Source organism: Panthera tigris, chromosome C2, assembly GCF_018350195.1.
Source record: "Panthera tigris isolate Pti1 chromosome C2, P.tigris_Pti1_mat1.1, whole genome shotgun sequence".
NCBI lineage: Eukaryota > Metazoa > Chordata > Mammalia > Carnivora > Felidae > Panthera > Panthera tigris.
Genome location: NC_056668.1, coordinates 130,568,662 through 130,584,482, shown reverse-complemented (window position 1 = coordinate 130,584,482; position 15,821 = coordinate 130,568,662). Strand labels below are relative to the sequence as shown.

The 15,821-nt window shown below is 36.2% G+C and overlaps 1 protein-coding gene across 2 annotated transcripts in view; it reads left to right on the top strand.

Annotated features, from left to right (window-relative positions):
- ATP2C1 (ATPase secretory pathway Ca2+ transporting 1) overlaps positions 1 to 15,821 on the top strand; it is a 169,658-nt gene that overhangs the window by 77,540 nt on the left and 76,297 nt on the right. For both annotated transcript variants that reach the window (XM_042998262.1, XM_007087382.3), the window contains exons 3-7: positions 2,325 to 2,441; positions 3,750 to 3,839; positions 6,767 to 6,802; positions 9,719 to 9,780; positions 14,571 to 14,679. In XM_042998262.1, coding sequence (XP_042854196.1) covers positions 2,325 to 2,441; positions 3,750 to 3,839; positions 6,767 to 6,802; positions 9,719 to 9,780; positions 14,571 to 14,679 — 414 coding nt within the window. The remainder of the gene's footprint in view (positions 1 to 2,324; positions 2,442 to 3,749; positions 3,840 to 6,766; positions 6,803 to 9,718; positions 9,781 to 14,570; positions 14,680 to 15,821) is intronic.

Below are 15,821 nucleotides of genomic sequence, written 5' to 3'. Positions count from 1 at the left end.
GTAAAATCAGTTGCTTAGACTCTATGGATAACTCTATTGCTGCCCAATAGAATTTTCTGTGATGAAGTAAATTTTCTGTGATGAAGTAAAGCCCATAAAAAACATGGGCTTTTATGTTCTACACTGTTCGAACAGTAGTCAATAGTGAAACATGATTACTGAGTACTGGAAGTGTGGATATTTAGATAAGGGACTGAATTTAATTTTATTTAATTTTCATTCATTAAAATTTAAATGGCTGCATGTAGCTAGTACCTGATTGGACAGTGCAACTTTAGGTCATTAGCATTGCCAGGAACTATTAGTGCTGTGTAAGGATTAGTTGGATTATAAAATAATCAATTGTTAGCATAAGTAGAGTTAGGAGTTTATCATTTTTTTTAATAGGTATTTTCTGAAGTTAAGTAAAAGCCATGTACATGATAAGAACTGCAAGTAAACCTTAACTGCTTATTTAATTTAATCTTTTCCTAGTTTTAAAAAGCAGTTTTTTAAAATTTTTCCTTCATAATTCATGTATTTAAATGATGGCATTAAAAACATGGGATATCCATTTTTTTCCAGGGTGGTTGTATTTATACTGTTTTAAAACCATGTATTTTAAATATTTTTAAGTGTTGCAAGACTCCATTATTAAACTCTATTATAAAGCTTTTGGCCAGAGAAACTGATTATTTTAGGGATGAAAGTAATTTTGTTCCTTAATGATAGCTATAATAAATCATGAGAGACAGTGACTCTTCTAAGGTTCACAGACCCAGTTCCAACATGGTGGCTGGGGGGTTGAGGGCAGGTTCTCCCACACATAACACGAAACAATTTTTGGACACTGAAGAATTCAGCTCTGTTCTGACAATATCTACTACCCAGAAATAACATCAGATTCCATAGGTTGAGTTCAGCCCTAGAACACTCTCATTCCTGACTTCAGAAGTCAGTCACAGACCCCAGGCTGTTATCTATGATCCTGACCTACCCACTTCAAATTAGAGGTTCTTCCTTAGGTTCATTTAATTTGCTAGAGTGGTTCACAGAGCTCAGGGAAACACTTAGGTTTACCAGTTTATTAAAGGGATATGATAAAGGATAGAAATCAAGAGCAAGATGAAGACATATGTAGGTCTGGTATGGAGAAAGAGCCTGGAACTTCCATGCCCTCTACAGGTGTGTCACTCACCCCAGTCTCCATGTGTTCATCAGTCTGGAAGCTCCCCAAACCCAGCCCTTTGGGGCTTTCATGGAGGCTTCATTTTTTAGTCATGATTGGCTAAGTCATTCACCCTTGGCTGATTCAACCTCCATCTTATCTCTCTTCCCCAGAGGTGAGGGAGGATGGTGGTGGGGGTTCTAGGACTGAAAGTTCTAACTTTCTAGTCACATGGTTTGTCTTCTTAGCTACCAGCTACTGCTCTTAGGTGGGGTTCAAAAGTGACCTTCATTAACCTAACAGAAGACACCTTTATTGCCATCATTGCAGGAAATTCCTAGGGTTTTAGGAGCTGAGAGTCAGCAACCCTGGAGGAAGACCAGATACAACTCAGAAATATGTTTTGGTCTTCTGAATGACCAGATGCGTATATACTTCTTATAAATCACAATAGCACAGTGACTGAAGAATGTAGGTGGTGTTCATAGAACATAATTATTTTCAGTAATTTAGGAACCACAAATTATCTGTTTGAAATAATTATACAGTCCAGGAGCAAAAAGTAATACCAGCCTGCGGGTTTTGTTAGGCTCAGAGAACAAGAAAGGCAATTATGGTCCTTTGAATGTTTTTTTGAAGAAACTAATTTTAGAAAATAGAATAAAGCAAAGGAAGTTCATTAAAATGTATATATATTTCACTTTCTCTAAGTTTTGCGGCTGGTTTTTGTTATTCCCCTTTTCCCAGAGAGAATCGTAAGTTTGTTTACTAAACTTTGCCTTGTTGCTTATAGAATTTTTTAAAGTGCTAATATAATATTGTATGTTACTTGACTTCAATAAAATTTTTTTTTCATCAAGGTGTAATTTGCATGAAATACAATGTATCCATATTAAATGAACAGTTTGCATTTTGGCAAACGTAATCACCACCAGAATTAAGATATGGAACACTGTCATCACTCCTAGAAGTTCCTTCAGGTCCCTCAGCAGTTAATCTTTCTAAGTAGATTTTGTTTTTGGCCCCAAGCAATCACCGATAATGCTTTCTGTTACAACAGATTAGTTTTGACTGTTGTAGAAGTTCTTATAAATGTGAACGTACAATATGTACATTTGTGTTTCTTTTTTGTCCTCTGCTAACATTTTCAGTAACTTGTATGTGTAAAATCTAATAGGCTGATCTTCAGAATGGTCTAAACAAATGTGAAGTAAGTCATAGGCGAGCCTTCCATGGCTGGAATGAGTTTGATATCAGTGAAGATGAGCCACTATGGAAGAAGTATATTTCTCAGGTGAGGTTTTTTTTAATTTGTGCCTCTGCTGTGTAATTTACACGTATTTTTGTCAGTGTAGTTGTTCACTTTTGCGATTTTTTTTTTTTTTTTTTTTTTTTTTTTTTTTGGAAAAAGGAAATAATTTTTACAAAGGTCTTTTACCTACATTTTTTTGTTAGGGTTTGTTGTTAAGTTGGAATTTCTATAATTTTTAATGTGCAAACCTTTAAGAACCGAGGGACATATAACATGGAAGTGATACTATGAAGAGTAGTTGCCTTCACAGATGTCTACTTTATGCTTGTTTTATTATAAGGAATGCTAATATTTTTAAAAGTAATATGGCCATTTGGGAGTGCTTAAAAAAAGCTGAAGTCTGGGCCCTATGCCCAGAGATTCTGATTTAATTTGCCTGGTGTGAACCTGGGCATTTGGTAGAAGTTCTTCACATGATTCTGATGTGCAGCAGGGTTGGAACCACTGTGCCAGGGAATGGAGCCATATAGGTAGTGGGAGGTGATGGCATGTAATCTCAGAGCTGTGGTATCAGGGGCTTGGGCTCTCCAGTGGGATGAATTCTTTGTAGCCTAGTTACTCTGCAACTTTGATTAGTGATTGGCACCACTTTATCAGGGGAAGAGCGTCTGGCAACAGAAGCTTTTTCTGTTGCCAGAAGCTCTTGACATTTTTAGGGTGGCTCTGGTGCTTGGTCATTTAAATGCTGCCTGGTTGGGTCCATGTGGTTCTGTTTCTTTAGATACTGTTGGCCCTTCTAGATAGATATCAGGAAAACCAGCACTGGGAAAATCTTAAGCTTCCGTGGAGTGGATTTTAATTGTCTGCTTTTAACTGACCAAGGGGTTATTCCTGTGGCATTGTGGGTCAACCACCGAATTGTGATCTATGCTAATTTACTAAGTATAGGAATGTTTGAGTCTCATAATTTAGGTGTTCCTACTCAGTGTTAACTTAAATCTTTATCTTCAAAATCATTTTTCACTTATTTTAGCCTTGGTAGAATTCAAACCAGCTATATTTATTAAAATAATATGCTAAAAATATGTGTGTACTATAAGGAATTGGTAAATTCTTAGTTTTAAGTATTGATATTTAATTTTCTTCTGAAAAGGAACTGTTACCAAGTGGTGACTTTTAAATAAGTAAATACTTTTTTTGTTAATTGAAGAGACATAAAATCTCATTCAGATGTAGACTCCGTAATTTTCTAATCATGCCTCAGTAGTTTATTTTTTAAGCTTTTGTTGTGATGGAATACGACTGCCGTTCATACAAAACTGTTGAATTGCTGTTTGTTTTCACTTTCAGTTTAAAAATCCCCTTATTATGCTGCTTCTGGCTTCTGCAGTCATCAGTGTTTTAATGCATCAGTTTGATGATGCTGTCAGTATCACTGTGGTAAGAAAAAATATGTATATTTTTAAACTACTGGATAATCATTTAAATTAGGATTGGCTTTTATTTTGGAAAATGAATTGAGAAATGATTTAATGTTACTTCAGGATTTTTTGTTAATATCCAAATTCTGCTTTTCGTTGCAACAATCTCAGATAATATTCAAGGTCTGTGATGGGCATGCATGAGAATTATTTAACAACCTTCTGATTTTATAGATATGAAATATCTTATAATAATTTTCTGGTTAAAATTTCAATTTATTTTACTTTCTAATTGAGAATGTTTTGACTAATTGTGAACTAAAGCCTGATGATTATGAAATTAAAAATATTACTTAACATGAACACTATATTTACTATGTAAGATTTTATTCTTTCTGGCTAAGCTCTTTTAGCTTTCATTGAAAGTTTCCTCTTCTTTTTTTTTCTTGTCCTGTTTTATGGTAGTATAAAAATTTATAACAAGTACAAGCATTGATTAAAGCCAACCTGTTTGTGCTTAAGAACACAGTAGAAATTAATATAGAACTGCAATTCTTTTTTTTTTTTTTTAATGTTTATTTATCTATTTTGAGAGAGAGCAGGGGAGGGGCAGAGAGAGAGAGAGAGAGAGAGAGAGAGAGAGAGAGAGAGAATCCCAAGCAGGCTTTGCAGTGTCAGCACAGAGCCCAGTGTAGGGCTCGATCCCATGAACCATGAGATCATGACCTGAGCTGAAATCAAGAGTTGGGCGCTTAACTGACTGAGCCACCCTGGTGCCTCTAGAGCTGCAGTTCTTAAACTCTTGTTTGTGGACTCCCAGGGGTCTCTCAGACCCTTTCAGGGAGCGTGCAAGGTCAAAACTATTTTCATAATACTAAAACATTTTTGCTATGGATATTTGCATCAATGGTGCAAAGCAGTGGCAGGTAAAACTATTAAGAGTGTTGGCTCAAGTTAAAATAATGGCACCAAACTATACTCGTAGTCATCGCTTTCTTTCATTGTTTCTCTTAGGAGTGTTTTTGATAAAGCAGTAAAAATTAATTTCATTAAATCTTGACAGTTGAGTACATACCTTTTGAATATTCTATGTGATTGAATGGGAAATATGCATAAAGGACTTCTGTATGTTGAAGTACAATGGTTGTGTCAGAAGGGCAGTTGTGGTGAGCTGACCTAGACTTTTATTAGAAAGAATGAATGATAGACAAACTATAGTTATTTTTTAAGTTTTTATTTTTATTTATTTTGAGAGTGAGACAGGCAGTGGGGGAGGAGGAGAGAGAGAATCCCTCTCTGCACTGTTAGTGCAGAGCCCCATGCGGGACTCGAACTCATAAAACCACAAGATCATGACCTTAGCCTAAACCGAGTTGGACGTTTAACCGACTGAGTCACCCAGGCACCCTGACAAGCTGTGGTTATTAAAACTTAGATAACTGGCATACTTTAAGGAGAGTGAGTGCAACGAACCTGTCACTTCAAGAAAATAACTGACAGCATTTATTGCCAGTGATAAAATTCAAGCATTCAAGTGATAGAATTCTGCAGAATTTTTATGAGTTACTATGTGCTAGATAGCTTCCTGATATTTAAGATTATTCTAATGAGATCAGTAGTGATTTCAATGAATATGATTTTTTTCTATTATGAAATGTCGTCACTTAAAGATTTGAATAACCAAGTGAATCAATATTTTGTAAATGACCAATGCAAGATGTTACAATATTTTCAGTGATAAAAGATCCTTTCAAAATGCAAAATAGATCAATAGATTTTACTATCATAGACTATGAAAAGTTCACTGAAGTAGTTTAGATTCCACATTGCAAATTACTTCTAAGTAACTAACACTTGTTTAATTATGGTATAGTAGCTAAGAGGAATATCTATAGTCATCTGAAAAAGCTTTTAAAATACTCCTTCCTTTTCCAGCAATATCTGTATGAGCCTAGGTTTTCTTCATATATTTCATCCTAATCAACATATGATAATAGATTGAATGCAGAAGCAAATATGAGAGTCTACCTTTTTAAAAAATTATTTTTTTAAGATTAAAAAAATTTTTTTTATTTAACGTTTTATCTATTTTTGAGAGACAGAGAAAGACAGAGTATGAGCGGGGGAGGGGTAGAGAGAGAGGAAGACACAGAATCCAAAGCAGCCTCCAGGCTCTGAGCCATGAGCACAGAGCCCAGACCGGGACTCAAACCCACGAACCATGAGATCATGACCTGAGCTGAAGTTGGACGCTTAACCAACTGAGCCACCCAGGCACCCTTAAAAAAATTATTGTTGTTTATTTATCTTTGAGAGAGAGAGAGACATAGAGTGAGAGCGGGGGAGGGGCAGAGAGAGAAGGAGACACAGAATCCAGGCTCTACACGGGGCTCGAACTTACCAACCGTGAGATCGTGACCTGAGCCGAAATCAGATGCTGAACCAACTGAGCCACCCACGTGCCCCTAGTTTTGTATTACGGCAGACATTAAAGATAGAAAAATTGAAAACACTTCACTTTTCTCACAAAATTTTTAATTTGGAAAAGCGTATTTTTTCATAAAAAATGTTATATGTGTTAACATGTGATAGGTTTATTACTTTTTAGATATAAGGAGAAGTTAAAACTGAGCAGTTGAGAAAGTATTGATTATGGTAAATGTCAATAGATTATAACCCACATAAACAAAAGCTGGCCTTCAGTTTGTAAGAGCGTATCTGGATCTTGAGATAAAATTTGAGAAGCTTTCCTAGGGAACGCAAGCCACTGTCAGCTATCAGTCTTTTCCCCCAAGGCAAAGTTGTGATTTCTTCCCCAGTTGATCTCCATGCTTAGAGTCTGGTATCTGGGGACTGCGGACAGAGTTAGAAAAATAAAACACCATAAACAGTTACTTCTGAACTTAAAATGTGTCATTTAAAAGGTGCTTTATTTGTTTTGTTTAGGCAATACTTATCGTCGTTACAGTTGCCTTTGTTCAGGTAAGTAGGCAGCCTACTTTGTCAACATGAAAATGGTATTTTAGTTAATTGCTTAAAAAAAACTAAGGTGGCTTATGGTAAAATCTGTGGTTATTGGGGGATGATAATATTGGGCAGAACAATTTATTGTTTTTGAAATGATTTCAGAAACCGTCAACTCCCCAAGGAGATTTGTGGGACTAACTTAACTGCTTTGTTTTAGATAGTAGCATGAAAAAATATGTAGCTTTTTATTTGACGAAGTTAAAGGTAATTGAAACAGATGGAAACAAAGAGCACAGTAATAGAAATAAAATCTAGCAACAGGTTTAAAAACTCTTTACAATTAGAAAATTGGACCAGGGGTTAAATTCCTCATTTCCTCCACAGAAAGAACATTCTGATCTGGATCAAACTTCCTATTCAGCATAGACATTGAAATAGTAAATAAAACATGATGAAGAACCCCTTTTAAAAATGAATATGAATAATGTGGAGATGATGTCAGGATTTTTATTGTAAGTGTAGGCATAGATAAAAATGTAGGCTTTTATGTTTAATATCTGATAACTTCATATTTTAGAACAGTGTTGGCAAGACTCATTAAAGGTTTTAAAGCATAGTTAAAGGATTAGAATAGAAGGATTATTCTAGTTTAGGGAAAATGTAATATATGATATTCAAGTTCATGTTGTTTTGAATCTTCAGACTATTTTAAGTGATTGTGGTTATTTTCCTATGTACGGTTAGTTCCTTGGGTATTTACTATCATTATCCAGGCATCCTATGGCAATCTCTAATTTAGTAAGTTCTTAGTTTTACAGTAATCCTCTTTAGAAAAGTTAGTTGGAATCAGATTATCTGTAGCAAATTTGTAGCTCCATCAGTGGACCTTCAGGGATTCTGTTTCCAGGGAATCATCTTGCTTAGAACAGATAAAAGTTGCCTTGGGGAGGTAGAGCTAGTCTAGCAGAGGTCATTCCAGGCTGGTCGTCCTTCAAGGCATCTCTTCATTCAGCCATATGGGTGGTACCAGCCACTTGACCAGTAACTGGAACCTTTTGCATCTTTAATAACGCTTAAGAAACATGGAGTGACTTTCTGCAGAAGGATTCCTACGGTATTATCACTATGTATAGGAAGACTGTAGTAAGTTGTTCTGTTGGCACATAGAAAATGCCTACCTCAAAAAACCCCACAAAACTGCGATTTTAACATAGTGTGGAATTTTCCACAAAGATAGTGTGTTATATACACTGTGAATGCAGTGGCAGAAACTGCTAATATCTTGGTGGTAGGTTCATTTGATGGAAAACTCAAGAAAAAATCCAAAACATTTATGAAATCCCAGTTTCATTATACAGATATGAGCCTTTTACCCAAATGTACCTTGAAACCAACAAAATATTGTGTAAACAGAAGTTAAAACCCCTCTCTAAAAATATCCTATTTGTTGCCAGTTGAACTTATTATAATGCTTTGTCAGAAAACTACGAAACTCTATCTGAAATTGTTAATGCTATATCTTATTTAGTATTTGTGTTTTTATGTTTTCTAGGAGAGTACTTTTATGTTTTTATATTTACTCCTTTTTCCCTGTCTTTTTCAAATCTCCATTTCTCACCCCATTGTATACCCTCATAGCCATGAAAATAGCTGATTGTTTTATATAGTCACACATTGATGCCACCTTACAATAAATTTAAAATATAACTTTTAAGTGTTCATTAGAGATGGCTGTCAGGTTTTTGGTGATGTGTTAAATGGTCATTTTGATATAGAAGTATCTCTGTAGTTGTAATGAGTAAAGCCTAAGAAGTCTGAAAGGGAAGGTAAAGATTGGGCAGCTTCTATGTCCTTTATTACTAGGATCTAGACGTGGTGTTTTCTACCCTTCTGTGGAACTTTTGGGTAAACTTTCAAATTCCTTAATATCCTTGTTACGGTTGGGGGGTATCTTATAATTTATAAATCCATATTTATGGATTTACGTTACTCACACTTGTTCCTCTTGTCTAGGTGAATACTGATTTAATCCTCAGTTATTCTTACACAGCTTTGTATTTTCTACTTGAAAAAGTTTGTGATGGGTGTGAAGTTTTGATTAGTATTAGCACTGCAGTCGTTTCAGAGCACTCCCCTTCTCCCTTCTTAAACTTAGATCAAAAGATTGGTGTGCTCAGTGCAGACAGGAGACAAAAATAGCAGTGATGTTGGGTAAAGCAAGACTGCCCCTGGAAATGTGGACTAAATAGTATGGTGAGGGGAGGGATGTCTCTGACCCTCAGCTTTGATTATATGGACAGAGGAAGGCTGGAGCATCACAGAGTAAGGGCTTCTGAGAATGTTCCCTTTTGGATAATTCAGGGTGATGGGAAAGGTGTCTGTCAAAGTAATGCCAGCCGCAACTAACTCTTACGGAACAGATGTTCTTTCTAAGCAACCTTACTCCATAAACCTCTGCAGTTAGCATGTGTTTAAATCCTCAAAGCAGATGTGGCTTGCAGTTAATTGTCTTTGACTTCTTAGTCATTAAACACTAAAAGTAAAATTATCTTAATCCTGAGGTTCAATGATCTTAACTTTTAATGACTGAAAATTATATACTCTTTGGACACACTAATGAGCATTGTTCATTTTCTTAAAAATAAACTGACCTAGGTTTTATATTGAATATTAACATATAAAATTGGGAATATTTAATTATCAAAATTGTTTGGTCACTATAATTTAACATTTAGTAAGGGACAAGCTTTTATGTGTTAGGAATATAAAAGCAAGTAAAGGAAAAGGTAAGAACTGGGGGAAGTTTTTAAAAAATGAGATTAATATTTACTTAAGTCTAACATGAAACATGTACATAGGAACATATGTGTTTGTATTTCTTTATAAATGTTTTCTCTTAATATTATGTTCTATTTTTTTTTTTATAAATAGGAATATCGTTCAGAAAAATCTCTTGAAGAACTGAGTAAACTTATGCCACCAGAATGCCATTGGTATGATTCTTGTTTCTGATATGTTCTACCTTTTTTTTTTTAATTAAAAAATTAAAAAGAAATGTTTATTTTTGAGAGAGAGAAAGAGTGTACACAAGCTGGGGAGGAGCACAGAGAGAGAGAGAGAGAGAGAGAGAGAGAGAGAGACAGGGAGGGAGTCGCAGAATCCGAAGCAGGTTCCAGGCTTTGAGCTGTCAGTGCAGAGCTGGACACGTCGTTCACACCCACGAATGGTGAGATCATGACCTGAGCCGAAGTTGGATGCTTAACCGACTGAAACACCCAGGAGCCCCTCTTTTTTTTCACTTGAAGTATAATTAACATACAGTGTTATATTAGTTTCAAGTGTATAATGATTCAGCAGGTTTATACATTACTCAGTACTCATCATGTAAGGTACTCTTAATCCCCTTTATCTGTTTCACCCTTAACCTCACCCATCTTCCCTCTGGTGTTCTCAGTATTTAAGAGTCTGTTTTGTTTTGTTTTTGTCTCTTTTTTCTTTGTTCATCAGTTTTGCTTCTTGAATTCCACATATGAGTGAAATCATGGTATTTGTCTTTCTCAGACTTATTTCACTTAGCATTACATCCTCTAGATCCATCCATGTTGCAGATGGTGAAATCTCACTCTTTTTTATGGCTGAGTAATATTCCAGCGCGTGTGTGTGTGCGTACATATGTGTATGTACATGCCACATCTTCTTTATCCATTCTTCTGTGGATGGACACTTGGGTTGCTTCCGTATCTTGGCTGTTGCAGATAGTGCTGCAATAAACAGGCATGCATATATCTTTTTGAATTAGTGTTTTCATTTTCTTTGGGTAAATACCTAGTAGTAGAATTACTGGATCATATGGTACTTCTATTTTTTAATTTTTTGAGGAACCTCCATACTGGTTTCCACAGTGGCAGCACCAGTTTGCATTCCTACCAACAGTGCGTGAGGGTTCCTTCTTCTCCGCATGCTCACCAGCGCTTATTGTTTCTTGTCTTTTTGATTGTAGCCATTCTCATGGATGTAAAGTGATACCTTACTGTGTGTTTCTTTTTTAAGTTTACTTATTTTGAGAGATCGCGAGAGCGGGTGTATGTGCAAATGGGGAGGAGCAGAGAGAGATGGAGAGAGAGAGAGAAAATCCCAGGCAGGCTCCATACTGCCAGTGCGGAGCCCAGTGTGGGACTTGAACTCATGAAACATAAGATCATGACCTGAGCCGAAATCAAGAGTTGGATGCTTAATCAACTGAGCCACCGAGGGACCCTGCTTATTATGGTTTTGATTTGCATTTCCCTGATGATTAGTGATGTTGAGCATCTTCTCATGTGTCTGTTGTCATCTGTTTGCCTTCTTTGGAAAACTGTCTATTTATTCTTCTGCCCATTTTTAATTGGATTATTTGTGGGGTTTTTTTGGTTGAGGTATATAAGTTTTTTATATATTTTGGATATTAATCCTTTATTCGATATATTATTTGCAAATATCTTCTCCATTCAGTAGGTTGCTGTTTTGTTTTTTTGATGGTTTTCTTTGCTGTGCATAAGCTTTTTATTTTGGTGTAGTTCCAATAGTTAATTTTTGCTTTTGTTTCCCTTGCCTGAGGAAACATTTAGAAAATTGTTTCTATGGCAGAGGTCAAAGAAATTGCTGCCTGTGTTTTATTCTAGGAGTTTTATAGTTTTAGGTCTTAGATTTAGGTCTTTAATCCATTTTGAGTTTATTTTTGTTTATGGTGTAAGAAAGTGGTCTAGTTTCATTCTTTTACATGTAGCTCTCCAGTTTTACCAGTACCCGTTTGTTGAAGAGACTGTCTTTCCCCCATTTTATCTTCTTGCCTCTTTTGTTGTAGATTAATTGACCATATAAGTATGGGTTTATCTCCGGGCTTTCTTATCCTGTGCCATTGGTCTGTGTCTGTCTTCTCATTTGTATCAGCTTCAGTTTCTTTCATCAGTGTGTTATAATTTTTAGAGTGTAGATCTTTCACTTCTATGGTAAAGTTTATTATTGCTAGGTATTTTATTCTTGTTGATGCAGTTGTAAATGGGATTGTTTTCTGTTTCTGCTATTTCCTTATTAGTGTATAGAAATGCAACAGATTACTGTATATCAATTTTGTATCTTGTGCCTTGACTGAATTCATTATCAGTTCCAGTATTTTTTTTTTTCAATGTTAATTTATTTGTTTTGAGAAAGAGAGAGAGCATGCAAGCAGGGGAGGGGCAGAGAGAGAGAATCCCAAGCAGGCTCTGTTCTGTGAGCTTGGAGCCTGACGTGGGGCTTGATCCCACAAACTATGAGATGATGACCTAAGATAAAGTCAAGATTTGGATGCTTAACTGACTGAACTATCCAGGTGTTCCCAGTTCCAGTAGTTTATAGGTGGACTCTGTATGGTTTCCTGTATATAATAACTTGTCATCTGCAAATAGTGACAGTTTTATTTCCTCCATACCAATTTGGATGCCTTTTATTTCTTTTTCTTGTCTGATTGCTGTGGTGAGAACTTTCAGTACTATGTTGAATAAAAGGGGTGAGAGTGGACATCCTTGATTTGTTCCTGATCTTAGAGGAAAAGGTCTCAGTTTTTCACCATTGAGTATGGTGTTAGCTGTGGGTTTTTCATATATGGCCTTTGTTAATGTTAGCGTGTCTTCACTCTAAACCTCCTTTTTGAGGTTTTTGTCACGAGTAGGTTGTTAAATACTTATTTTGCATCTGTTGAGATCATTATATGGTTCTTACCCTTTCTCTTGTTAATGTGATGCATCATGTTGATTGATTTGAAAACATTGAACCACTCTTGTATCCCTGGAATAAATCCCACTTGATTGTGGCGAAGGATATTTTTAATGTGTTGTTGGATTTGGTTTGCTTATATTTTATTGAGGATCTTACATCTGTGTTCATCAGAGATATTGGCCTGTAGTTTTTGTTTTTTGTAGTGTCTTTATCTGGTTTTAGTGTCAGGATGATGCTGACCTTATAGGATGAACCTGAAAGCTTTTCTTTCTCTTCTATGTTTTTGGAATTGTTTGAGAAGAATAGGTATTAACTTTCTTTCTTTCTTTCTTTCTTTCTTTCTTTCTTTCTTTCTTTCTTTCTTTCTATGTTTTGTTTATTCTTGAGAGAGAGAAACAGAGCGTGAGCAAGGGAGGGGCAGAGTGAGAGAGGAACACAGAGTCTGAAGCCCACTCTAGGCTCTGAGCTGTCAGCACAGAGCCCGATGTGGGGCTCAAACTCATGAACTGTGAGATCATGACCTGAGCCGAAGTTGGACGCTTAACCAACAGAGCCACCCAGGCAGGCCCATTCAACTCTTCTTTAAATGCTTGGTAGAATTCCCCTGTGAAGCTCTCCGGTCCTGGACTTTTATTTGTTGGGAATGTTTTGATTACTGATTCAATTTCATTGTTAGTAATCAGTCTGTTTAAATTTTCTTTGTTTCTGATTCAGTCTCGGAAGGTTATATGTTTCTAGGAGTTTATCCGTTTCTTCAGCGTTGTCCAGTTTGTTGGCATATATTGTGTCATAATATTCTCTTATAGTCCTTTGTAATTCTGTGGTGTCAGTTGTTATTTTTCCTACTTCATTTCTCATTTTATTTACTTGAGTCCTCCTGAGGAATCTGGCTAAAGGTTTTATCAATTTTGTTGATCTTCTCAAAGAACTGGCTCCTGGTTTTATTGATCTGTTCTATTGTTTTTTTGGTCTCCATTTAATTTATTTGTGCTCTAATGTTTATTATTTCTTCTGCTGGCTCTAGGCTTTGTACTTCTTTTCCCAGCTTCTTTAGGTGTAAGGTTTATTTGAGATTTTTCTTGTTTATTGAGATAGACCTATATTGCTATAAACTTCCCTCATAGAACAGTTTTTGCTATGTCTCAAAGATTTTGGACCATTGATTTTTTTTAGAAAACCAGTAAGGAAACAGTGGCTTTGAATGACACATTAGACCAGATGGACCTAATAGATATATTCAGAACATTCCATCCAAAAATAGTGGATTGCAGATTCTGTTCAAGTACACAGATAACATTCTTCAGAATAGATCACTTATTAGGCCACAAAACAAGCCTCAATAAACTAAAAAAGATTGAAATCATATTATGCATCTTTTTTGACCACAGTGGTCTGAAACTAGAAATCATAAGAAAAAATCTGGCAAGAACACAAATACATGGAAGCTACATGACATGCTACTAAAGAATGGGCCAACCAAAAAATCCAAGAGGAAATAAAAAAATACATGGAGACAAATGAAAATGGATTTTCACTCTTAGAAATTGATTGTGAGTAGTATAGTATACCTTTTGGCACCGATTGTGTCTGACAATAAGGTAGAAATGGTTAATCTAACATGAAAACTTCATGTTCTGTTCAGTGTAGCAAGTTGTAATATTACAACTTTAAAATACTAATATTGAGATTCTTGAGACATGGATTTATTCAACAGAGTTGTTTTTGTGTGAGACTGTGTGCTAAGCACTGTCATGGGTGCAGTAATGCTCAGTCAGACTCAGATGAATAAGAAGATTGCTTCAGTTTTCACATCTTATATTTGGACAACAACTGGTCACTTTTTCTAGTGCTTTTTTTTGTCATGTGAACATCCTTCATTACCAAGAATAGAAAGATAATTATTTTGTGGTTTCTTATATTTGACTTACCTTCTTTGAAGTAGTAATACTACAATATATTTTTCCTTAGGCAAGCCCACTAGAATTATTTTATGTAAGTGGCATGGCTTTCTTTTCTCAGCCATGGTTGTTTCTGTTTCATATTGCAGTGTGCGTGAAGGAAAATTGGAACATACGCTGGCTCGAGACTTGGTTCCAGGTGATACAGTTTACCTTTCTGTTGGGGACAGAGTTCCTGCTGACTTACGTTTGTTTGAGGTAAGTTTGGTGTTTTAGTTTCTTTGGGCTGCTATAACAAAATACTGCAGACTGGGTCACTTGTAAACAACAGAAAATTATTTCTCATAGTTCTGGAGGCTGGGAAATCCATGATCAGCGGGCCAGCCCAGTTGCATTCTGGTGAGGGCCATCTTTTTGGTTCATAGCTGGTGCCTTCTCTCTGTCCTCACATGGTGGCAGGGGTGAGGGAGCTCTGTGAAGTCTCTTTTATAAGAACACTAATCCCATTCATGAGAGCTCCACCCTCATTTTAGCACATCTGAAAAGTCACACCTCCTAATACCTCATGTTTGAGAGTTAGTATTTCAATATATAAAGTTGGGAGGGACACAGATATTCAGACCATAGCATTTGGTGATCTGTGTGTGAGCAGAGCAAATATTCGGATGTAGATTAAAGGATAGACATTAGTAGTTGTAAGAATTCATAGTTGGGGCACCTGGGTAGCTCAGTCAGTTGAGTGTCCGACTCTTGATTTTGGCTCAGGTTATGATCCAAGTGTTGTGGGATTGAGTCCTGGGTCCAACTCTGCTTAAGATTCATTCTCTCCTTCCCTCTGTCTCCCTCCCTCCTCCCTCCCTTCCTCTCTCTCTCCCTTTCCCCCTCTATGTCCCTCTCCCCCTCTCACTCTCTTGGTATCTAAAAAATATTAATATATAGTTAATTTGAACATTCGGTTTTCGAGTTTAAAAAATGACATACATAACATGTTTTCTTAAAATACATGTGTCTTAACCACAGAGTCTTTTGAGGTGTCCATTAGTGAACCAGCTGATCATTACGGAAATGTGTGTTAGGCCTTGTGGGAGACACAAAGATGATGTAATGAATTCTTGTGATCAGGGAGTATACTATTTGTGTACATAAACCACTCACCATAAAATAAGGTAGAACCTGGTAAGTGACTAAGAGAAGCACAAAGTATGGAGTGTGAAAATTTAGAGAAAGGAGTGGTTACTTCTGATTTCAGTCAAGTCAGATAATGCTTCAGACAACATGGCTTTGGTGGTGAGAATTGAAGGGTAGTACTGGCCAGAGATGACGAAGACAATGAAGCAACAGTATTCAGATCACTGGGAATGTCCCAGTGTGTCGGACCAGGCTAGAATATGTTAAGGGTA